At 45.5% G+C, this 26,360-nt stretch overlaps 1 protein-coding gene across 4 annotated transcripts in view; it reads left to right on the top strand.

Moving 5' to 3' along the window:
* The window catches only part of ECHDC1 (ethylmalonyl-CoA decarboxylase 1), a 369,579-nt gene that overhangs the window by 342,285 nt on the left and 934 nt on the right, over window positions 1–26,360 (top strand). For 2 of the 4 annotated variants that reach the window (XR_013596209.1, XR_013596210.1), the window contains one exon: window positions 25,581–26,303. Coding sequence is in view for 2 of the 4 variants with exons in the window: in XM_078648887.1 (XP_078505013.1) it covers window positions 25,581–25,980 (400 nt within the window). In the remaining 2 variants the exon portion in view is untranslated. Of the gene's footprint in view, window positions 1–25,580; window positions 26,304–26,360 lie in introns of those variants that run through there. The other 2 variants (XM_078648887.1, XM_078648888.1) reach the window with 1 other exon arrangement.

The following is a 26,360-nucleotide window of genomic DNA, read 5'->3' as shown; positions in this document are numbered from 1 at the left end:
CTCTCCATGTACTCAGCCATCCTGGAGCGGAGACCAAGTACATAGTCCACAATATCAAGTTTAGGCTTTTTGAGAGGTAACTCGCATCCTTCCTTCACAAGACACAATGGACCCCTCACAGGGTGGCCAAACAAAAGTTCAAAAGGGCTGTAGCCAACCCCCTTCAGTGGGACCTCTCTGTAAGCAAAGAGCAAGCAGGGTAAAAGGATGTCCCATCTTCGCCTAAGCTTTTCAGGTAACCCTTTTATCATTCCCTTTAGGGTCTTGTTGAACCTTTCAACAAGTTCATTGCACTGTGGATGGTAGGGTGTGGTAAACTTATAGTTTACTCCACACTCTTTCCACATTGCTTTTAAGTATCCAGACATGAAGTTGGTACCTCTGTCTGAAAGGACCTCCTTTGGAAAGCCCACTCTGGAGAATACTCCAAGTAGGGCCCTTGCCACAACAGGAGCTGTTGTGGTCCTCAGGGGAATTGCCTCTGGGTACCTGGTGGCATGATCCACTACCACCAGGATAAATCTGTGCCCAGATGCTGTTGGGGGATCCATTGGACCAACAATATCTATCCCCACTCTCTCAAAGGGCACCCCCACCACAGGTAGTGGTATCAGGGGGGCCTTTGTAGTACCACCTGACTTTCCACTGGCTTGACAGGTGTCACAGGAGCGACAAAACTCCTTGGTGTCTTCTGACATGTGAGGCCAGAGAAAGTGAGGGACAAGCCTGTCCCAAGTCTTGTTCTGGCCTAAGTGTCCTGCAAGGGGAATATCATGGGCCAAGGTGAGAAGGAAGCCCCTAAATTGCAGAGGTATAACCAACCTCCTGGTAGCACCAGGCTTGGGGTCTCTAGCCTCTGAATAAAGGAGCCCATCATCCCAATACACTCTATGGGTACCTTGAGCATTCCCAGCAGCCTCAGCAGCACCTTGCTGTCTGAGGGGTTCAAGAGAAGGGCAAGTTAACTGAGCCTGCCCCAGGTCTGCCCTTGAGGGTCCCCCTGTCCCCAGAAACTCAACCTGATCAGGTTCAAGCTCTTCCAGGACAGTCTCCTCTTGGATCACAGAATCATCCTCCTGTGAGGTCTGATCCTCAACCTGGGGCAAGTGGGAAGGCACTGCCTTGACCCTCTTGCTCTTCCTCTTGGGTTTTGGATGGTCTATTGTTTCAAGATCCACCACAGGTTCAGGTAGGCACTTCTTGGCCTGGGATCTGGTTACAGCAAGGACATGTGCTGAAATCCCTAGCATTTCTGCATGAGTCCTATACTCCACTTCTGACCACAGGGATTCCTCGAGATCATTGCCCAAAAGACAGTCAACTGGGAGGTCTGCACTCACAACAACTTTCTTGAGGCCAGTTACCCCTCCCCAGGAGAATTTAACAACAGCCACACTATGTGTAGTAGTGGCATTGCTAGCATTGGTCACTAGGTAGTTCTCACCTAGTATGATTTGTCCAGGGTCCACAAAGTTAGGTGTCACCATAGTGACACTAGCACATGTGTCCCTGTAGGCCTGAGCCAGTTTCTCATTAATCAAAGGCGTCTGTCTATACTTGCCCAAAGTATTGGGACTCATTGGAGTGGACACAGACATGTCCACATCATATAGCAGAACTGCCTGAGTAGGGACTCTGACTAGGCCAGACTCCATCTCAGTACCCAGGGTCAACCCCACTATACCCTTGGGTTGTGTACCTCCACTGCTGACTGTACTAGTGGGTGCAGGTGCCTTAGGGGCTGCAGTGGTAGGGACTGGATTTTTCTTAGTGCACTCACTTCCCCAGTGGGAAGTGGACTTACAGTTATTGCACCAAGGTTTTTTTTGGGCCATCATTCTTCTTCTTCTTGTTTCCACCCTGGGAACCACCCTCCTTATTAGAATTATTTTGGGGGCCTTAAGAAAACTTCTGGTCTTTTTCTTTTTCTTTCTTATCTCCACCCTTCTGGTCTGCCTTTTTTTATCACCTCCATGGTTCTGGGGTTTCTGCTTAACCCTTGTTCTGACCCATTTGTCTGCCTTCTTTCCCAATTCTTGGGGAGAGGTCAGATCTGAGTCAATAAGGTGTTGATGCAATAGCTGGTTCTGACAGTTATTAAGGATCTGTTCTCTCATTATTAGATTGTACAATCCTGTATAGTCTGAAACTTTACTTCCCTGCAACCAACCCTCCAGAGCCTTTGTGGCACAATCAACAAAATCAGTCCAGTCCTGAGTCTGAGCTTTTTGGGTATCTCTGAACAACAACCTGTATTGCTCAGTGGTTAGGCCAAACCCATCAGTAAGAGCACTCTTCAGGACAGAGTAGTTTTTAGCATCCTCAGGTCTAACAGTGAGGAGCTTGTCTCTCCCTTTCGCAGAAAAGGAGTACCATAAGATTGCTGCCCACTGTTCTTGAGGAACCTGCTGTACCATGTAGGCTCTCTCTAGAGCAGTTATCCATTTGTGGATGTCATCCCCTTCCCTAAAGGGGGGCACAATCTTTGTCAGGTTTCTAGTATCATAGGACCTGTATTTCTCTTTGGGAATAATGCTGCCACCAGTGGGTTCTACCCCACTCAATTTGTGTTCCCTTGCTAAAGCAAGTTTAGCTTGGGGCAGGGCTATCTCTTCCCTCTCTATCTGGAGTTTGACAGCTCTCATCCTGGCCTTATGCTCTTTTCTCTGGGGGGAAGTCCTTCCCCTTTGAGATTCCCTTGAGGCACTAGAAAGGTGAGAGTCCCTGGAAGGAGATCTCTCCCTTCTATTGCCTGGGAGTATTCTGTTATGGAATCTGGGGAGGTGCTGGCCCTCTCCATTTCCATGTAGGTCCAAGTTGACTTGGCTAAGCCTCCCAACTGGTACCTGGTTATCCATCTGATTCTGATCTGACTCTTCACCTTCTGATTCAGGGTCCACCTCCTCATCTTCTACCTCTGGGGTGGTGTTCTCAGTATCTGGGGGATTCACTCCATCTCCTGAATCACCTGGGGGAACTGCACTAGCTTTCTCCAGATCATCCTTCTCTAGGATGGCTATCAGGATAGGAATGGTAGGGTTGTGACCCTTTTTTAGCCTCCTTGCAGTGCACAAGGCACTCAAGTCCCTGTGGCTGAGTTTGTCATAGCTGGAAGGTGCCTTGGTAAGGTCAACCGACACAGGTGGGAGCTTCACCTGTGCCAGACATGACTCTAGTGAGGTGTAAGTGATGCACTTACCCACACTAAGTGTTTTCCTACTGTACCTTGCTAGTGAGTTGTAGGCAGGGTGTGCTAAGCCCTTTTATCTACAACTACTAAGTTCAGTAGAACGTAAATATGTAAGCTTTGTTTATATGTACCTATGGTACTTATTGTGATCTTTCAATTATGATAAAAAGATTCCAATGGTAAAACAACAACAAGCTCAAATCCCAACCGCTGCACACCAATGTGAGAAGTTGGCCTGATGTATGATGTCCACAATTCTGTGGGCACCTTGTATCAGTCCAAACAATCCCTTATGGTGGTGGTTGTAAGTCAAACTTAAAAGACAAGCTATCCTAATGGTAGCATGGACTAAGCAGCCTTCAGGCTAAACTCAAGAGGGCATGTGAAGCCAGCTGTTTTACCATATGCAATCCTGTAATATCAAATGAAAGGACACCACACAAGTTATATATTATAAAAATATATGTATTTATTACTAGAATAATCCCCTATACTCTTTATGACTATAGAAGCACAAGCGTTTAAACAAAAGCACAGTTTAACATATGAAAGTTGCACAATTATGGATAGGGCCGGTGGCCACTCAAACCATATATCAAAAAAGTGGTATAAGTATCAGCTTTCGAACTGTGGTAAGGCCTGGGGCCTTGGGAATCGCTGGGACTACACTGGACTAACAGCAGTTAGGACGGGAGTAGCCCGCGGGAATCGGGTGCAGCGCTAAAAGCACACGCATGCACCAATGCAAAGTCAATGGTGCGTAAAAGTTACAAAGTTACTGTTTTAGGAGTCTTCCGACTGGAATAGAATTATCACACTTTAAACTAGGACACTAGAGGTGTAAACCACTACAGGAGCACCGGCGTTCACGAGTTACCTCACCCACAGGAAGCGGGTGCATAGGTGCCAAAGTGTGTCGGGTTTTGTCGTGCAGTTCTATGGTGCCTGGAGATGAAGATGCTGCAGGCGGCCAGGAGAGAAGAGTCCGGTTGGATCCAAGAGTGGATCGATTATGTAGAGTACCTGAAAGCAAAGGGGACAGAGTCTGGGTCACTAGCCAGTGACCAGGAAGGAACCAGGAAGGAACCAGGCGATGTCGGGCGCAATCAGGTGGTTGTCGTGAAGCTTGTCTCCGCTGCCACGTGGACTCGGGGGCATCGAGGATGACCAGGGTCGAATCACGAGCTGTCCCACGAAGGCTCTCGCTCTCGGCGGTGTCGGCTTCCGGATTAGAGCCAACGGGCCTTGGCAAAGGCAACCCACGGAGGATTGGAAGATCGCTTCTTTCTCGGACCAGCAAGGTCAGAGGGGTTGCTCCTTTTCAGGGGAGCGAGGACCAGTCTGGAGCAACCAGACTAGCAGAGCAAATTCAAAGGTTCGTCGGTACTGGGGCCACTAGCCAACGGGCAAGCGACCGGACCAACGCGTCGAGCAGGAAAATGCAAAAGGGCCCCACGCAGCACTCGGTGAGTGTGGAGGGTAGATCTTCGGTGCAAAAGCTGCTCGGGGCTGGGGCTTCTCAAACCCCAATGCACAGCTTCGAGGGAGCCTCGGGAGCTGCACGGTCAGCACTTCGTAGTTTTTCCAAGATGGCCGGCCCCACGCTTCAGGTCGCCTCCACGGGTCTCAGATTCGCTGGGACTTTGAATCGGGCTGTTGGAAGGCAAGAACGCTGGGTCTTGTCGATCTCTGTCACTCGAGTTCCGGCAGGAACTGGAACAAAGCAAACGGTGAGGTGCTGGATGGTGCCTGTTTGCACTGGGTGGTCACTCCTTGACCACAAGTGAGATGCTTCAGTCTTCTACGTCGAGTAGGATGTCGAAGGGATGTCGAAGGGTCCAGAGTTTCGTTTCATAAATTTCAGTCAGGATAATCCGAGGTGCATTGTCACAGCTCCTACCTTTATTCCAAATCAAGGGGCTGGATTACCTGCTAGGTCCCTTCTATGGGTGGGACCAGGGAAGGGGGTGGTTACACCCCTTTCCCTTTGTCCAGTTTCATGCCAGAGCTGGGGCTGGAGTGCCCCAGAATCGGTTTGACTGGATTTTGCATGGGACACCTTGTGTGCCCTAGGCAGTGTCTAGTTTCATTCAACCCTCCCTGCTCCAATCCACTATCTCCTGTCTGGGGTGGTGTAGCACCTCCCTGTGACAGGAAACTCTTTGTCCAGGCCTCCTCTGCCAAGTTTCGGTCAGCAGCAGGCGGTCAGACTTGTGTCGGGGCAGCAGCATCCATTTTGTGATGCTGAGGCTCTGGTTAGGATTAACCGCGTTTAAGTAAAGTAACATGTCTTCTCCCTCTAGAAGGGTGGAATGCTACCCCCGTCACCAGAACTGGCGAGGGGATAGTATTCCAAAGTGTATGACACCTTACACGACATTTTTTGATAAAGCCAAACCAAAGTTAGCAATAATCGCGAGGATTATAATGCACTTAAGAGTATATGGTTTGGCAATATCCTGTAACAGCTATAAGGAAATGGTTCTGAAAGCTGCAGACAGGCTCAGCTCATGCTAGAGCACCATCTCACATAAAACCAAGCACTCTGCCTCCAGGATTGTTAAGGCCTGCCATAGGAGTGACATATAGGTATATGTGTCCAGATATAGGTTTAGATATAGGTATACTATATCTAAGCAAGGAGTGATTACACCACCTTGCCCCAGCTGAGTGATCAGCCAGTTGTGTCGATTTGAATGGCCAGCCAGGGGTGGCAAAATATATGCTGCAGCCCCTGGTAGGCCTTGGATGCACCAATGCCCTGGGAACCTATAGTGCACCCTACAGGGTCTAACAAGGTGTCCAGTACCAAATTGGTGATGTACCTATAGTACATGGATATGAATTTAGAGAGAGAACAGCAGGCTGTGGGTCTGATTAGCAGGCCCACAGCCTCATTAAGTCGAAAACCAGTGAAGCAAAAGGCAAAAATTGGGGTGACCATAGGAAAGCTGACCCTACTCTCCTACAATTGTGCTCCAAGAAACTTGGCTGACAGCCCCAGTTGAGGTTCCAGGTAGGATAGGCCATCACGTGAATACAACAAGAACTCAGCAATACGGCAGAGCTAAGGGGAGCCTTGCTGTTTACATCTCTACAGCATTAAAAATCAAGTCAACACAGCTGACATCAACAACTCCAGCCATGCAAATAATAAAAATGGACCTGGGCACACCTTCAGGGGTAAGCACCATCATACTTATCAATATCTATGCACACCCGAAATCTAAGATAAGAAAAGAAAGCTATTGAAGTCATCGCGGAATTTCGCTTCGAACAGCCAACTTGGGAAATAATCCTCACAGGAGATTTCAATGCAAATCTACTACACACACTAGAAGAGGAAGACACCATCATTGCAGCAAACAAAATCTGGGCGGTAGAAACACAGCTGTTTCCCGTTCAAACACGCAATGACAAAGTAGGCCAGCAATTTATATGGGACCTCGAACATCTAGGTATGCGCGTATTAAGTGGTAGAATAAAACAGCATGAACCTGCCAAGTGCACGTATATTGGCCCCCTGCTCAAGTTCAATCCTGGACTACACAATAGTAACCCTCCCTCTTTAGGGCAAATAAAGAGTTTTCAAATCAAATGCTCACCTGACAGCGATCATTCGGCTCAGCATATTGAATAAAAAATAACATTGTTTAAACATCAAGAAGCTCCAGTAATAGAGGAGGAAACATCAACAATCAATTTGAAGCGTCTGAGGTGGACATGTACTACATTACCGCATATAGCTTTAAAAGCTAAAAATCGAATGACAATCTAATGACAATCCTCGCGTCAGAAAACAAAATGACCATAGAATCATGGACCATGTTTTTGGCAAAGCTAGCCGATGCAGGAGCGTCAGCCAAAAAGATAAATAAAAACCACGCAGATAACAACAGCCAGCTTAGTCAAGCATCAAGAAGCTTAAGAAAGCTCCTGAGAAAGAGCCTTAGCCCGCGGTCGAAAGTATGGGAGGAGGTACGTTCTTGAAAGATAAAATACAAGAAACAAATTTGGATTGATAAAAAAACCGAAGAAAACAACTTCTGGAAAAATTACTTCATAATGCAAACAAAATCTGACCCCAGAGGTTTCTGGGGGCAGGTGAATTCTATGAACAGAACCTCCAAAATCATAAACACGACCTGCGTCGCCGAGCATGCATGGGTACAGCACCTAATTTTCACATTTTCTGTAAACAATTTGGAACAGCTGCCATCTGTTACAATTTCCACGCACGGAAAGCAAAAAGAAGATACCCCTCAATCTACTCTCGTTCATTCTGAAGTAGAAATTTTGCAAATCATAAGGAAAAGTCGGCTGAATAGCGCACCAGGACCGAATGGTGTGCCACAGGCAATCTACAAACAAGATCCCAACTACTGGGCAATAAAGATCTGTAGTCTGTTCCAGATGATCGGCACCACCAGTCGTATCCCAGAAAGCTGGAGAGGCTCGATTATTAATCCGATATACAAGGGCGGGGAGCGCACAGATCCAGCAAACTATCGCCTGATCGCGTTGATAGATGCGGAGGCCAAATATTATGCATCACTGATCCTAACCGATTTAGTAAATTGGTCTGATGAGAATAAAAAAAAATATATAAACCAGTCAGGCTTCCGGCGTGGCACGGGCACAATTGCAAACATATTAGCAATAGGGCTAATCGCCAAGAAAAGTCTACCAAAGCGAGAGGGACTCCATCTATGCTTCGTGGACTTCAAGGAGGCCTTTGACCGTGTTAGCCGACACACAATATGGGCTAAACTGAAACTCTAGGATCTACTAGAAACAATGTTAAACCCAATCATGGATCTTTACACCAACACTTGGATGAAGGTTAAAATCGCCAATGGACAAAGGCTTACAAGGAAGATCCCCACTAACGAAGGGTTAGAACGAGGCTGTGTCTTGGCCCCGCACTTGTTTAATCTATTCATGGCCGATCTAACACCAAGGCTAGACGGGGTTAATTCACACCCGCCACGGCTGGGCACACTGCCTCTAACACACCTGTCCTATGCAGATGATGTGGTCCTCCTAAGTCAGACGAGAATCGGACTGCAACGATTAATCCACGAGCTAGCTGATTTGGCTAAAATTAACCTGATGGAAATAAATATAAAAAAGCAAAGGTCATGATCATAACACATTGTCTCCCTAAACAGCCGAAATTTACAATCGACAACACTGAGTTGGAAGTAGTCGATGGCTACAAATACTTTAGGATACACTTGGACCGAAGGTTCTCATTCGCCACGCATTATGAAATAATTAAAAAAAAGGGACCTGCTCTACTGTTTGCATTGTGCAGGATATCAAAACAGCTAAAGGGCCCATTATTCACCCCACTTCTGGCAGTTATCAAAGAAAAACTACTTCCAACTATTGCCTATGGAAGTGTGGTCCATTATGGAAACAGTGCACCAATTCTAGATAAAATTCAAACACGAGTGTACAAAAGAGTATTTTGTTTGCCATGTGATGCATCACCAGCTCAGGTACGCCTAGAGTTTGGATTACAGCACCAAATACTCCATAAACGGTATGAGACAATTAGATTCTGGGACAAAATATGGCTCAATCGTGACCTAGAAATCAACTCAGCACTCTGGGAAGCCTTGCAAAACGATCCAAAATCCCACTACGCGAAGTACCTAAACGTCTCTTTGAAATTAACCATGAGCGCAGATGTCTGGCAAAGGAAATTACCATTGACTTCATTCCAGCTGATCGTGAAAAAAGCGGCAAACTCGCACTCTCTAATTGAAGATAAACCAACCTTAAGCCGACGTGCCCACGCATGGATGGTTTTACAATCCTATACAAGGCTGAGCCAGCGGCATACCTAGGCCTCGCTTCCCCCCACACCCCCCCCCACACCCCCCACCTAAAAACGAAGTATTTGGAGCTGCGCATGGGGAAATTGCCCTCCAATGCTGATCAACCTAATTGGAGGACCCCTGGCCCAAAGGATTGTAACCTATGTGGAGCATCAGTTCAGGACTTTATACACCTGATATGCATTTGCCCGGTGTTAGAGTGCCGTCGCCGGAATTTACTTAGGAGGAAGTTCAATGAAAGAGGCATCCGCACCTGCCGATCAGCAATACTAAAAACTCTGGACTCAGAGGACCCACAATTAATTTGTCAATTAATTAAATGTTTAACCTATTTTGAGAATGTATTGAAAGAATAATATAGGTCATAATTATAATTCAGCAATTCATGCTTGTTTTAAAAAGGTACATATTATGTAAATTGAATTAAAAATTTAAATGTGGTAATAAATGTTTATATCTAATCTATCATAGTACGTGAAGGAAATACATTTTATGCTTTGGAATATTGTAATGGGTTTAATTAACTATACAATAAACAATTTTTCATTTTTTTTTTACACCTTAATTCTGCTCATTTATTATAAACTGTATTATTTTCTCAATATTATTAAACAATTCCCCAAGGGGCTAGAAGGCCATATGTGGCTTTAAGTCAACTGGCTGTTTCATCTATTCCCGTGCTTGTTTTGCAACTATGTGGCCATTAGAAACAGTGCTTCTTCAGTTTTTCTCATAACCCAGGAGAGTAAGGGACTCTCAGCCAGATTCATGAAGCCAAAATCGGCTCGCAAAGGGCCAGATTCTGAGAATCTGGCCCTTTGCGAGCGCTTTTTTTCGCATTTGGGATTCATCATCCCAAATGCAAAAATCGCAAATTTTTAAATCGCTAAATTGTGAGGAATTGCATTTAAGGAATCTCAATTTGAGATTCCTTAAATGCAATTCATGAACCATTTTAGAATTGCGAATTCGCAATCTGGGGCCGCTATTTACCGCGAAGTCTGACTTCGTGGTAAATAGCGAAAACTTAGAAAAATGCACTTTAGTGTTTTTTTCTAATTTGTATGTTACACACACACACATGTCCTTTGGACATGTGTGTGTGCAACACCTGTGTAAATTACCATTTCAGGGGTGCTACAGGGTGTCCTTTGGACACCCTGGCACCCTTGAAATCGCTTCCTTATTTGCGATTCGCTAATTGCTAATAGGAATGAATGGGGAGTCATTCCTTATTTGCGATTAGCAATTAGCGAATCGCAAATAAGGAAGCAGTAGAAATCGCATTTAATATTGCGATTTCTACATGAATCCCGTTTTGCGAGTCTTTTATAGCGATTCCTTAATATTCGCTATTAAGGACTCGCAAATCGTGACGTTGATGAATCTGGGGGTCTGATTCTAAATTGTTTGGAGAGCACATGCCTCTGATTTGACATATATGTTGGAGATTTCCTTGTTTTAAATGGCTTAAGCTAGAAGAACCATGCACCAGTGTGACGGCAGAAAATGATGTGGCTCAAACGTGGAGCTACAACTAGACAGGTTTGTTAACTGCTTCTAATCATATATACTATAGTAGCCCACACCTGTCTGTATGTGGTGTATAGATTCATGTAGAATGTGTTCTTCATACCCCTTTTGAACGCTGTTTTAACCAACATTTTATCATTGTATTGTAATTCCTGTATGAACTGCATTTTTGTGAACATGGGGAAATGTAAAACAGCAACCATACTAGCTCAAGGGTTGGGACCTCATTATGTCAAGCGGATCGCCACCGACAGGCCATCGGTGGCCGTCTGCCTGACATACAGGGCATCCGTCGGACCACAGCATTATGATGCAGGCAGTCGTATCGAAAATGTCTTGGGTGAAATCACTGCCTCCGACAGGAACCAAGATCTTGTTGGGCGGCAGTCGGACAATAGAGGTGGTGCCTGTAGGTGGTGCCTGCGCAGGCACCACCTTAGGAATTAGGATGTCCCTTTCTGACTCCATTTTCCTTTTGATCCCACCTCCATGTAAAGGCAGACGGAAACAAACTTTGGGTGCCCCGAAACAGGGTGGGCGGCAGCCGGACAATGGAGGTGGTGCCTGCGCAGGCACCACCTTAGAGATTAAGATGTCCCTTTCTGACTCCCTTTTCCTGGCTTTCCCACCACCATGAAAAGGCAGACGGATACGAACTTTGGGAGCCCCCAAGCAGATCCCCTGTCTCACATGGTCTACTGCTAAGTAACCTGAGGGGCACGTGTAGTGCTCCCCCAAACATTCATATGCCATGTGCCAGGCACCACATGGTGCCTGGCACACGGTGCATGGATGTTTCCTAAGTGTCTTTTTCTACTGCGGCGTGTGCTGTGGCCTTTTTCCTGGGCCGCAGCACAATCTGCAGTAGAAAAGGGCATTTTATGACCGCCTGCATGACAGTTGTATCCTATTAGGTCAGGCAGGACAGCTGACTCATTGTCGGACAGTCTTGTAGGAAACGATGGCGGTCGGAAAACTGACAGTCCGCCATTGTAATAAGGACCTTACATGTGTAGGTACAAAAAACAGTGGCTTCTGAATACAACACCTCTTCAAACAGATACAACAAAAGGGCTACAAAACGATCAGCAAAGTAGAGTCTGTTATTGATGGTGTATCTTGTGCCACAGATAAGAAGCAGAAGTGTTTCTTTCACATAAAGGAAACCTATAACGCCATGAAAAAATACAAATGCTCAATGTGGTTTTACTTATACACTACTTAGACAGATACACTGTCTGTACCCGTAAAATGCCGAGCACGATCTGAGAGTGGTAAAAAAGTATTGGAACTGATTAAACAGACATTTTACACATTATTAATATTGTTAATTGTGTGAGCGTAATCCCAGCTATTGAGTGGACAAAGTGTAATAGAATGAAATAGGAAAAGAGCATTGTTTATAATGTGCCAAGTAGTATTGGATTTTCTACTTTGGGAATCCATTGTTGTTAGACATAAGGCACGTTTTGGTGTAAAAACATTGTTGGCAGAGCCCATCAAGATGTCAGATACTGAAGGGACCTCAAGTGGTGTGCTGCATTTCAAAAGTAAATAACCAACGTGGTGGGGAAAAAAACACCTGGAAGCAGGTTTTTATTTATCAGTGCGAGGCCAGGTAGTACACATTATGCATGCCACTTAGCTTGTGATGATGAGCTGAATTGTGTTAGAGAGGCGATCCCGGGGGAGGCAGAAGATGTCTGACTGACCACCCCTAGGTCCACCTCTCCGTCGAGAAGCAGCCGAGCGTTATCGAGAGGCCTCCTGGGTGAGGGTCCTCTCCTAGGATCGTACAGAAGAATAACCACAACACTACAAACGGACACCACACAAGAGGTTAAGTTCTTAAGCTTTATCTGGAATAAAGGTTGCTGGTTCTCAGCGAGGTGTACAGGCAGATCGAGGGATCTGTAGAGTCTTTTGAAAGGAGCGTGGTAGCAGGACAGTCTCAATATGGGTGCAGGAAGGGATACCCTACGCACAGCTCTCAATCCTCAAGCCGGGGGTTCCGAGAGGCCGAGCCGCGGCAGCGCCTGCAGGACTCGACAGGTGGTCGGTAACGGAGAGGAGGCCGCGGCAGCGCCAGCAGGCCTCGAGGTGGTTTCGGTGAGGATGGGCCGCGGCAGCGCCAGCAGGCTCTCAAGATGGTTCAGCAAAGGTGGGCCGCGGCAGCGCCAGCAGGCTCTCAAGATGGTTCGGCAAAGGTGGGCCACGGCAGCGCCAGCAGGCTCTCAAGGTGGTTCAGCAAAGGTGGGCCGCGGCAGCGCCAGCAGGCTCTCAGGGTATCTTCAGGTTACAGGGAAATGAGTTCTTCTGGTGTCGGCCGTGACAGCGTCAGCAGGGCTTTCCAGTCCAGGATACAACTGGCGTCCTACTCCGGGGCTGGCCCAGATATAGGACTGGGGTCCTTTGATGTCCGGACCCTCGCGCCTGGGGGCCAGAGGGGCCGGGATGATGGTGTCCAGACACCCAGCAGGGGGGTGGAGCCAGCGCCCAGGGAGGCCGGAGGGCGATCGATACCAGGCGTCCGGGGACGGCTGGAGGGCCATCAAAACTCCCCTTCCTCCGGGATCTGTCGAGTGGCCACTCGACCACCTGGGTGGATCTTGGTGCCTCGATGTCGGGCTTCGCTGGGGCCTGGGCCGGGGCCGAGGCCACGTGTTCGTGACGTGGTGGGCCCAAGATGGAGTCGGGCGCGGCCTCGTGCTCAGGACATGATGGGCCCACGATGGAGCCAGGCCGGTAGTGGTGGTCCGGGATGGTAACCGGACCGGCAGTGTGGGGGCGTGCAGGGTCGGGCAGACGGGGCGGCCCGAGGCTCGGTGGAGGGCCGATGTCGGTCGGGGCCCGCCATGCGGGAGGGGTAGGACCACGCCATGAGGCCGGGTCCAACAAATTGTGTATTGCAGAAATTACATTTTTGTAAAACAATGTGCTAAAACTTGAAAGCAGATTACGGCAAAGGAAAATTGAAAAGAGCAAATATAGCGATAGTGAAAAAGGAACGAGATGCAATTTGGGTTAAATCGAGACAAATTGAAAGCTTTTGAAAATACAGACCAGATGATGAGGCTGTTGGTTCCAGCTTGAAGAGCACTAGAATGCATACTCTCAGTTACTAAAATGTTACATCTCCAAAGCAACCGGGGTTAAAGGCATTGTATATCATTCAGGCCCCAGCTGTCAAGAGCATATAAAGCCAAATGTGTGCCAGAACAGGAAAGGGTAAACAAGTTCTGGTCAACTTCAATTAGCTGTAATGAAACCAAGCCACTATCCTGTACACCTACACGAGACAGAGGATAAGAACCAAAAGTGCGGGCAATACTGCCTTCCTACATGAAACATTTGTCCAATTAACTGCCCGTGACCATACTGCAAGAATGAATTATGACAAAATCTATCAGTAGGGGTACCAAGACTAGAAAGTGGTATATATGAGGGAGACACTGGCTACCTCAACTTAGAGTCAGCAAGTCAAAAATAGGAATGATATTATCTCAGCCGAAGACTGCCTCTATCAAAAGAGATGGGAGGGAAAGCTGAAGCCTGGGCTATATTCTCCAATTAAACTAGTTTAGCTATCTAAACCTGTTAATCCTTTAAAATAATCCACAATTGATGTGGTGGATACTTGGTCAGCAATAAGGCAACAATCAGACTCAACAAGAATAGATTAGTAGACTAGGCCATATAGACCCTACTAATAAAGTGACAAAACACCCAGAGAAGAAGAAGAAATTGACAGACATGAAAGAAGATAAGGAGAGAAACCACAAGAAATTGTAGGTTGACATACTAAATATTATGGAGGTCCCTTTGAAAGTGGTAAATGAGCATGTGGAGGCTTACAACGAAATTAGAAAATAGATGGAGTGACTTCCCCTTTGTGTAGTAGAAGATATTCTCATGGAACAGGTACTAAAATAAGTTTTGTCAAATTGTGAAATGCTGGCACTGGTTAGTTGAAACACAACAAGAATACATCAAAAGGTGGAAGATATAGATTGGTTAAAGTGCTATAGTCAGCATGGCATCTGCGGCCTACAAGAAACCTGGGCTCTGGTAACACTGTTTTGTGATGGTGTTAGCACTTTTAGTATTCCCACTGAAAAATTTCAGAAGGGTTAACCTTATCGATGTCTGGTAATGGATAAATAACAGGTTTAAGGGCCAGAGGATAGAAGGTTGATTATTGTTGCAAGCTAGCTATATATCTGAAAGCAGTGGTCCAACCGACATCATGACATTAAGCCCCAGTCAGAAAATAATTTGAATAGTCCTCAGTAGACAAAGACGTGGGTTTTCCTGATATAATAAATTCTATTTGGACAGATCTCAGTACCCTGTTAATGTCTAGCTCATTAGACAACCTGGCAGCAATCATAATGTACTTTCTTTTCGTTCCTAAACTGCAGTCTGTGGTAAATTCAACAAATAGATGGTGTAGGGGGGCACTATGTGGCGCACGAGCAAAATTGTCCCACAACAGTGAGGCTCTCGGGGCTCCGTCTCATTATCTGAGTAATTATCCTTCCCTGGAGGCTCTGATCTCCGATTTACCATACCAGAGTGTTGAATTAGATCAAGTAACCCTGTGGAACGAGTGTGGAGGCTCCTGGCCGCGGACGCTTGCTGCTGTGAATCCCCCGCAGTGTATCCGACAGAAGGGCTGCTTGCTTCTGGTCCCCTCTGCTGGCTGAGAGAGCTACTCCAGGGCCGTGGTGCCCACGTGGCGTCTGGGCCGAGCGGCTGCGGGGACTGCGAGCTGCACCACCCTGATGCGGCGGCGGTGAGTGAGCGCAAGAACAACATCCCCAAACACTTATTGCTCCTCTGCGCTCTTGCAAGTTGGAGGCTGGTGGCCCAAAATAGACTTTTATACCGCTCCCTACAGCGCTTGAAGATCAGGAGGCAGTAGAAGGCAGCAAATAGTATCTGCACATTGCCAACTGCACACTCAGCTAGCGCGGGCCCCTGCAGATTAAATGAGGCACGCTGGTTACATCTCGTCAGTGAATAAGGAAGCGCTACATTGTTGGATCCCACACCTCAACTCATATTCCTAGGTCTGCCACCATTGGCACTGCAGTGCACGGCGCTCGCACAGTGAGTGGCAAATCAGACGAGGCAGCCATCTTGAAGGCGAGACTGGGGGAGGGGGGAATCCACTATCTCGCACGGATCAGTGCCAAGCTGTCCACCTGTGTGCAGTATTTACTCCTAATGGCATAACACAGACAGCGTAGCTGCTGAGCACAGACCCGGGCGTTTCACGCTGCTGCAGGCCCCCTCGACATCGTCACAGCCTTTGTGGGGTGAAATGGAGTGGCCACACAGATAAAATCACTCAGGCCTGCCCGCGATCTTCCTGGAAGTAGACAGCTCTGGGGCACAGAATCAAAGTGGAAAGGCTGTCATCGTACCCCTTTTATCACTGGAGCCCTTGGTGCTGCATGGTAGGTGCCCACGACATTCATGAACTTGCCTTACCTCAGCACGGGCCGGACTCCCCATGAGGCACTGCACATGTATTGATAAAAAGCGATCAAGGCCTACTCGCATTGCTGGCCCCCTCATATATCCGAGTGTGCCGCAGCTGGGGACAAAGAGATATTGTTAGCTGATTTTACTGTACCTTCCCTGCGGTCCCTCTTGTTTGCTCATCGTACCACTCTTCTCCTTGCACCTCAACGCTTGGGTTCATACACAACTAGCATCAAGACGCCTACACGTAAAGCCAATCACGCTCTGCAAGATGGGTAAGGCAGACGCGAAACAGACAAGGTTGACATTTGAGGCAAAAAAGGCACCAGTGCACAACAGGAAGACCCTGATCATGCCCAGGAAGAACAAACGCAGGAGACAGGGCAACCACAGGACCCAGATATGAAGGAATTTTTCCTTGATATGCGGCAGAGCCTCACATCCATAGAAGGCAAAATGGATGTAATGAATGCTCGTATGGACGCAATAGTCAATAAACTAGACAAACATGAAGAGCGCATAAAAGAGACTGAACACCGCATCTCCGACACAGAGGGCAGTACAGCAAAACTGCAAAAACAAGCGGTGCAGATGGATAAACTACTCCGTGTCATAGCTGCCAAAAATGAAGACCGTGAAGCGCGCAGCTGCCGCAATAACATCCGTGTGATTGGCATCCCGGAGAGCACCAACACTGGCCGGATGGAAGAGTATATAGAGCAGCTGCTTCGAGAAACAATCTGCGTTGATGTCTTGTCTTCTCAATTCATAGTAGAAAAAGCACACCGATCCTTGGTCCTTAGACCGCCAATGGGGGGCGCGCCGCGCCCTATAATTAAACGGCTGCTCAACTACTGCATCCATGATGTGGCACTCAAAATGGCACGTGGAAAAAGAAATCTCACTTTCCAGGGCAATGCACTCACTCTCTACCCTGACTTCACAGCGGCTGTACAAGAAGAAAGACAGAAGTTCACTCCCGCCAAGTAGAAACTTCGGCAGGCACAACTTGACTACGCGCTCATTTATCCAGATAGACTGTGGGTGACCCACCAAGGCAATCAACATTTCTTTTCAAACCCGTAACAATTAGATGACTTCCTGAAATGCACTATGTGGTCAAACAATCTGCACGTTTCACAAGAACATGCACTGGGATTGGCCTTTCCGGACAGAGCATAGTATGCTCCACATGCCTTCTGTTCCCAATCTTGTGGGGATGGCCTAACAATACACTCGCTTTCCTCGCTCTGGATGCAGAAACTACCTTTTTTCGGCTGCTGAGACAACAGAACACTGACACAATGCAGCTACGGAAGCTCCAAGACCAGATAAGTTTCCTCCTGGAAATGAATGACAATTAGTACAAAGCACCCCTATCCCTACTGAGTTTGTTTCTCCATTGCCTTGCAACTTGGAGGGGAGGATGTCACTGTGCTTGCACCTAGGAGTCCCCCCCCCAGGCAATCCCCCTTACTGCAGATAACAATGCAGGATGTTTTTTGTTCTTCAGGTTATGTGGGAGGGGCGGGACTAGTTATTCTGGCATGGTTGGGATGCTACAGTGGGTGGGGGTGGGACGGGGAATGTTTATGGGACATGATACATTAGTGAAAGAGACACAGACGATATTCTTCTTGTATGTATTGTATCCAGCCTGCAGTTGTAGTTCATACACCGCTATCTCTTTGAGATTCCAACTTCATATGGCCAACGTAACCACTAAGCAGAATCTGCACTTCCTGACGTGGAATGTTAGGGGGCTTGGTGATCTGAGTAAACGCATGCAAGTTTTGGCCTAGTTGGACTGCCATCGCATCCAAATTGCTTTACTCCAGGAAACGCACCTTAAACCCAACCAGGATCCATCTTTTGCGGGTAAATAGGCAGATTTCAGGACATTATCTTCATACTCCACATACTCCAGGGGTACAGTCATACTTATAAAAAAAAAAACACTCCATTCATTTCCATTGGGTCATCGCTGGATCCACAAAGTCGCCACTTTATGGTTTGGGGCAGATTAGGTACAGAATCTGTCACAATAATTTGCTGCTACATCCCCAATGTTGACGACCCTGACTTCTTCGCCAAGCTTTGGGGGAAGATTCTTGACATTGGCTCCACTCACCTAATATGGGGTGGGGGGAGGTGTACGGGGGGGAATTCAACACTACCCTTAACCCAGAGATGGACCGGTCAAACCCGGCACCACAGCACTATGCCAGATCACATAAGCTACTGCGCGACCTAGTTGCTGACAATGGGTTACTGTATGCATGGCGACATTTGCACCCACGCAAAACTGAAGGCACACATTACACAGCCCTACATGCATCTTGGGCTAGATTAGATTACTGCCTGATTTTGCGCAGACTAGGCCCATCGATAATATCAGTTGCTCACTTGGCGAGAACATACTCTGACCATTCTCCAGTCTGCTTGACACTAAATCCTCCAGGTATGACTCCCCTACTAGGAGTTGGAGGCTATCGCCTCTCACTCTACTGGACACTGCATTTCACAGCGAACTAGGACAAGAAATTACAGATTTCTTCCAGCGAAACCTAGGTTCAGTCAACAGCATAGCAACGGTTTGGGAGGCCTTCACGGTCACCATCCGAGGTTTCTACATATCCAAGAGTTCAGGAGTACTACGCGATATCCAGGGCACCCTGAGGAAATTGGAATGTTAACTCAAAACGCTAGAGGCCGCAAAACCAGGTAGTGCAGACGGGACTGCACAGCAAGACTTCTGAGAGAAAGTTTCAGAATACATGGATACAGCGGAACAAGTGACTCGATTCAGAGGCAAATACTGGGTGGCCCGCTGATATGGAGAGGGGGAACGACCGAGCAGAGCCCTAGCAGAAGTAACTCGCAGGCCCTGCTTCTCTAATGATGATCTAGAGCTCTCAGGGCCAGATGGCGCTTAATATAGAGACACTGCTGATATACTAGATGCATTCAATACACATTATTCTAGACTGTACTCCACTAGTAGGCGCAACACTCTAGACCTGGCCCAATATCTGGATGAGGTTACTTTAGGGTGGTTGGGAGACTCGCAGAGGGTTTTTTTGATTGCCCCATTTGAGCTGGCCGAAATACGAGAAGCTATCTTGCAGATGAAGTCCGGTAAAGCACCTGGGCTCAATGGGCTCCCCATAGATTTTTATAAAGCATATATATATATCAACTAGCCCTCATCCTGCAGACTGTTTATGAAGAAGCTCAAGTAGATGGCATCCTTCCGCCCTCAATGAGAGAGGCGCTCATTACCTCCGTATTAAAGCCAGGGAAGCCTGCAGATCACTGTGACTCTTACAGGCCACTGTCCCTCATCAATCTTGATGCTAAAATATTAGCTAAGGTATTGGCTAATCGGCTCAATCTGCTGAGGGACAAATTTGCCCTACCGGACCAATCTGGGTTTTTTCCAGGCTGATCAACCACACATAACCTGCATACCTCTTTTCCATATTACAGAAAGGACCTCCTGAACTAGCCATTGAAGCAGTTTTTTAGACGCCACAAAGGCGTTCAATTCAGTTAAATGGGACTATTTGCACGGCATCCTGCAACGCATAGGTATGCCGGTGGGATTCTTCTCTTGGATTAGTTTGCTATACAACTCCCCAACTGCCAGGGTCTTAATAAATGGACATCTGTCTCCTGCCTTTTCAATTACTAGGGGTACCAGGCAGGGGTGCCCACTCTCCCCACTGCTGTTTGCTCTGGTGTTTGAGACACTTGCGGCTCAATTGCAGCAGCATCACCAAGACAAAGCTTTAAGGTGCCCTGCACACCAGTTCCTCATCTCATTGCATGCAGATGACATTACCCTATTTGTTAGAGACCCAGAGCAGAATCTCAATCCTCTCCTGAGAGAATCCATAATATTTGGGAGACTCTTGGGGATCCACATGAACTGGGGAAAATCGCAAATATTCACCCTCACCCCCACAGTCGCTCAGTTCCCCTTGGATTACCCCCTTGAGTGGTGCAGCACAGAGGTAAAGTATTTAGGTATCCATGTCTCCAGAGATAGGGAGAAGCTAATGTGCCTCAACTATGGCAGGACATTGGATCAAGTCATTAGCCGTGTTGCACTTTGGATCTCTTTACCACTATCCATGACAGGGCGCATCTCCCTAATCAAAATAGTGGTCTTGCTACAAGTGCTTTATCTTTTCATGAACATTCCATATTATCCGTGTAGGTACTTCTTCACTGCTTTACGCTCAGAAATGATCAGACGAGTGTAGGGGGGCAAACAACCGCACGTACAAAGGGACGTAGTAACCAGTCCATACTCAGGGTGGGTTTGAGGTTCCGAACCTTGAACTATATTACATATGTGCTCAAGCTCATTATGCCTATTTTTGGGTTCACCTTCCCAAAAACATGCCACAATTAGCGGTGGAGGAGTGGCTTGCAGACCCCATTCCTTTGGCCGGTGTGATATGTAGTATCTCCCAGCCCTGAGACAAAGGTACCACGGCAGTCACATGCACAGTGCTGGCCTGGAGACAAATTATGAAACAGCTACAAGCTCCTATGCTCTACTCTCCACTGCTCCCTCTACTGTATCATCCCCGCATGCAACAGCTTCGGGAGACAGTTTTTAAGCAAAGCATGGCAAAGTCTGGCGTTACATGCTGGGGGGACCTGTATCACGATGGAACTTTTCGCTCCTTAGAGCACTTACTCCATAACACACCGACTTCGCCATTAGATGTGTTCCTTTATGTCAGACTCAGGCAGGGCATGCACAACATTACCCCCGAATATCCACCAGAGCCTCCGGTATTGACTCCTCTGCCCATGATGCTTCAAGCCACTACCCCGGCTCATGCAGTTTCGACAGTTTATCACACAATATATATGCAACAGGTGACAGAACGATGCCTCGCTCGCACACAGTGGGACAGGGAGCTTGTTTACGAGCTATCAAACAAGCAGTGGGCGTACTACTTCCAACTGACAGAGGTAGTGTCAGCAGCTAGCAGACTGCGGATTACGCACTATAAATTCCTGCACCGACTATACTGTACACCAGCCAAAATGCATAAATACAAACTCAGAGATACAGATAGATGTGACAGATGCGAAGTGGAGGAGGCCGATATTTTACATTTAGTGTGGAGTTGTGTGGGTGTACACGGATATTGGCATTAAGTCTTTGTGGCTCTCGAGCCGATGACTTTGCTGCCCTTAGCGATGTCTCCGCTACTAGCACTGCTGGGATATACCGACCTCATAGACAAACCCACTCGCAGATATGTTGCATTGGCCTTATTGATAGCCATACGCCACGTGGAATGTAGGTGGTGGTGGGGGGGGGCACCGAAGTTCAAAGATTGGATCACTGACCTAATTTACTGTCATGATCAACTGTCTAATTATGCCAAAATGCTCCCCATGGCGTCACGTCCTAAAGATTTATGGAGTCCTCTTAAGACCAATCCACTCTCCCATCCAGCAGATGCAGTGGCCACGAATGGGTGATTGTTGATATAATGGCATCACTGGCTACTGTCAGACTGACTGTTGCATGTAATAATAATATTGAGATGGCTGTACGGTTACATGGAAATGGGTAAACAAACTATGTTATGATTGTATTCTCCCATGCGGTTATGTTACTCGAACCTCAACGTATATTTGAATCTACCACACAGATCCTAATCTGCAGTGTAGGTACAATGTATTATCCACTGTGCTATGTCTTTTCTCTTTCAGGCTCAAGACTGTATGTAATAACATATTGATCTACAATGTATATGGGAATATCATCTCTGTTAAAGATACATATGCTCCTGGAGGGTACATGTATTCGTCTGTACTGTCTTCACAATACATGTTTGATGCCGTTTTATTTTTTTTGTTTGCATAAAACTTCAATAAAGACATTTAAAAAATATATATATAATTTACATAGTCATAAAAAAAATATAAAAAATAGAGGGCGTTGACTGTTGTAAAAAACATTTATTGGTGATGAGTGTATCCCAACCAAAAATAAACAGAAGGACTTGATACAAAAGCAACCAAATATAATAATAGGCAAATGCTTAAACAGAGCAAGAACTACAAAAAGATTAAATTGATTAAGGGTGAACAAAACTAGTGAGTCATTACAAATATTGGAATGCCTTTTTGAAACAGAAATATCTAGTCACTCTAAAAGAACTGGGGAAATTATAACCAAAATATATTTGGCTAGAACATACAATTTGATGTACATAGTGCAGGTGAAGAGTGGCAACAGCACCAGTAAAGCAGCCGCAATGGCCAGTGATAAGAAAAAAGTACAACAGTTTCTTCAGCCCTTTCCCCTCCTCAACGAGTTCAGCATTGAACAGGTAAAGGAGACACTAAGGTAAAAAATTATTACAATGCAGCTAGCCTTGACTATATATAACAGTGTATATCTTCCTAGTCAGCAGGGAAGTATCAGTTAACTTCTGACCCATATCCCTGTTAGACTTTGCAGTAAATTTACCTTATTGACTGTTCTTAGTTAACTGCACCATAAGATGAATGAACAGTGCATAATCTAAACGTTTCAAGCCACCTTTTGACATGGTGCACAGCTGATCAGTGCTTTATGTTATTTGTAAAGGCTCTCAATATACATTAATAAAGATGTAGCCTCTATACGCAAGAATCTAAACATGGCATTTGATATGAAAAGTCAGGAAATCTATGTCGTAGGTTAGGCAAGAAAGGATGCCATTGTATCTACTTTACTTTCTTAAACACTTGCATATGGGTAATACAGCAAGGGTTCACTACAAGAAGTTGGACAATGTGAGTGATCAAGTTCCAATAACAGCCAGTGTTAGAAAAGGGTTTTTTATCTGCCCATACCTGGCCTGGCCCCGCCTATCAGCAGGGTTCTTTTGATTAATTTAAAATTGAACTTCCCTATATTAAAAACATATCCCTGCCGATATCTGTGTTTGCTGCCAATACTGTATTACTAAACACATTTGAGTTGTTAATGCACAAGTTTATTAAGGGTATTTAGAGTATTATTCCTCAAACGTCTAAATGTCAATGAGGCAGAAACCAAAACTATGTTCTCGGAAAGAATAACCATGACAAAGAAAATTTTAAGGTGAAAGGACACCTATTAAAACAAATACTGACCTTTACTCAATCAATCAGTATATATAAAGCGCAGCTAATCACCCACTAGGGTATCCAGGCACTTGCAGGTCCCGGAGGCTTATTAGAACAGCCAAATCTCGAGGTCCATTGGCAATTCAGTAAATGAGTTGATGGTTCCGAGTTGCGTGGGGAGGCTGTTCCATGTCTTTGCTACGATGTGGGAGAAGGAGCATCCTCCACTTCTGCATTGGTAGATGTGGGGAGTATGGGCAAGCGAGAGGGGGGTGGAGCGTAGCCTCTTCAACAGTTGATGGAAGTTTAGGTGGTGGTTAATGTATACAATGAATACAGCTAACAAGTGAACAGTAGCGACTGTTAGGAAGAAATATTGAGATTCATGGTTAGAAATCATCCTGTTAATGCCGACAGGGCTCAAGAATAAGGACTGAAACCCCACCCAAAAGAAATAATATGGGTGCAGAGCTATTTATTATAAGTACATTTAGACTTCATAGCTGCCATTGAAAAGCCTAACCCCTAGCTGGAGATGAAGAAGGAATATACCGCCTGATGTACAATGCAATTTTGCAGTCACAAACCCTTCCATTTGCAAAACCACAGAGTTTGTGACTGCAGAATGGCTTTTTGGTATGCATGAAACCCATATTGTGAGTTGGAAAAGGATTTCTGACTTATAAAATGGGTTTACTGACCCATACCTAATCACAATTTGGTAGGAGCATAAAAGGAGCATTCCATTCTAATTGTGATTCGGTATTATATGTATCAATAGTTTGATTTGTTACCAACACCTCTAAGGGGGTATTAAGTGATTTGCAAAATGGAGGGTATCCCATTAAGACACCTTCAACTTTGTGATTGGTGTCTGCAGCCTCAGCGTATACTGCCTATACACCCCAATGTTTTCACAAACTGACAACTTTTTGAAAATGTTTAGCATCGTTGATTTTTAGGAACACGGGCTGCATTCAAAAAACACAGTTTGACTTTTAAGAAGACAAACAGGGATGGTGATCTTATTTTCTACGCAGTCGACCATTCCTGTGTTTGTAACCATTCACAGGGGTCACAAATAGCAAACTACCTAAATACTATTCATTAGGCAGGTTGTGCTGCAAACTCCCACCCCCAATTTTCTCCTACTTCACAACTGGAGATTGTGTGACCTGACCAAATAGTCGATGCGCAATTTCTGAGCGATGTTTACGACCTCTGTCTTTGTACATCAGGCCCATTATTTCTTTTTTCCCCTTGTGTCATGGATCTCGTGGAAAGTGGTTAAAAACACTTTAAAATGTCTGACCTAACGATGGTTAAAGATACAATTACCCTGCGTTATCTAATTAGATCAGTTCTTGTGTAGTAGTCTGTATCAGGTTTTTTAATGGCTGCATACTACGTTCAATACATTTATATGAAATAGTCCTGTAGACTGCTCCATAGTTTTACGCTATAGCATGTTATAGCCACAGCTACCTAGCTTTCAGCTCCCCCTAGCACTCCACGGCTATGTGTATATCGCCTTATTTCATAGCAAAACCACAGCAAGCAGACGCTCTGCAAACAGCATCTCTTTTTGTCGTAAGACAAGTAGAACACTTTGACCTTTAACAAGAATCCTGCAGAAGTAACAACTGCTGCATGCACCCTGCACTTTACTCTACATTCCTAGCCTGCCCGATACTTCTTCTTTTGCTGTTTAATACTACTTCTGGGACACATTTTATTGAATTTTTATTGTGTTTTAACAACAATCTATTTTAAGTCGCTAAAAATGTCAAAAAAGGAATCTGATGCATGATTGTAAAGGTTTTAATTAACTGTACAATAAACTCAACTTCAACTTCAACTGTAGATGTAATGTGTTGTTTACATTACTGACATGTGTCTTCTAGGTTTTCTTGTTGTAATCACTCTGTTATTGTATGAAAGTGTAAGCTGTGTGAGCTTACAATAAACTAGAGTGTGCCTTTTACAGTTTTTATTTATTTTTAGCTCTGTTATGGTGCTTATGTTTAGAGTAAATACAGAATAACACCAAAGTTGCTTGAGTAGAGGCCTACAATCACAACCATTTCATTACATAATCGTAAATGAGGCAGGCACGCAGATGATGTAACCATATATTAAAAGAGAAGATAATACCAAAGACATACATTGTTGAATAGAATTAACTCTAAAATGAAAAGATGAAAAATTCACTGTGAGAAAGTCATATACTTAGTTCAGTTTTTCTGTGGCTTCTCGATTTAGGTGTGACACAATAATGTAGTTTATTTTTCCTATGTATTTAGATTCACAGTCGAACATTGTAGTACTCTGCATCTCATTGAACACTTTTGCTGACGTTTTAATGAATATATTTATATTTTTTATTTCAGGCTGATGACTCCAGAGAGTGAGATTCGATTTGTCCACAAGCACATGGGGTTAGTTCCTGGCTGGGGTGGAGCTGCCAGGCTGGTTCATATCATAGGCGGTCGATGTTCTCTTCAGTTGTTAAGTTCTGCCTATAAAGTTAATCCTGAACAAGCACTGGGCATGGGACTTATTGATGCGATTTTATCTTCGGATGACACAGCTTTAGATCAGACACACAAATGGCTCTCACAGTACACCAGAGGGCCAGTGGAAGTCATACAAGCTATAAAGAAGGTGGTTGTCTCTGGAAGGGAACAACAGCTAGAAGCTGCACTGAGAACTGAGAAAGATATATTTGGAACAGTGTGGGGTGGTCCTTCCAATTTACAAGCGTTGGCTCAAGGGACAAAACACAATTAAAGGAGGAACCTTTCCCTACAAAAGATGGTTAACAAGGCTATATATGTCAACGCTCTAAAATCTGTCAATTAAGCAACCAAATCCTTACATTTGTCAACTAACATGTGGATTCTCTTCAAGACCATATTACAAAGACTGGACAAAAATGAATAAGAAACAGTTGATTATGATTTAATCATGCATAGGAAAGGCAACATCGATCTAATTTAGTGTGACCTGTATTTTATATAACACATTTTAACTTTGATAATTGCTGCAATATTTTGACTGTCACTGAAATTTTTGAAATTCTCCAGACTATTTTCCATCTTTCTCTTTCCTGTGTAACTTAACAGAAGAGGGTACCACTTCCTTAAAGGAACGACTACTTTCCATAACTG

Source organism: Lissotriton helveticus, chromosome 6, assembly GCF_964261635.1.
Source record: "Lissotriton helveticus chromosome 6, aLisHel1.1, whole genome shotgun sequence".
In the NCBI taxonomy this organism is placed as follows: Eukaryota; Metazoa; Chordata; class Amphibia; order Caudata; family Salamandridae; genus Lissotriton; species Lissotriton helveticus.
This window is presented reverse-complemented; position numbering and strand designations above follow the sequence as displayed.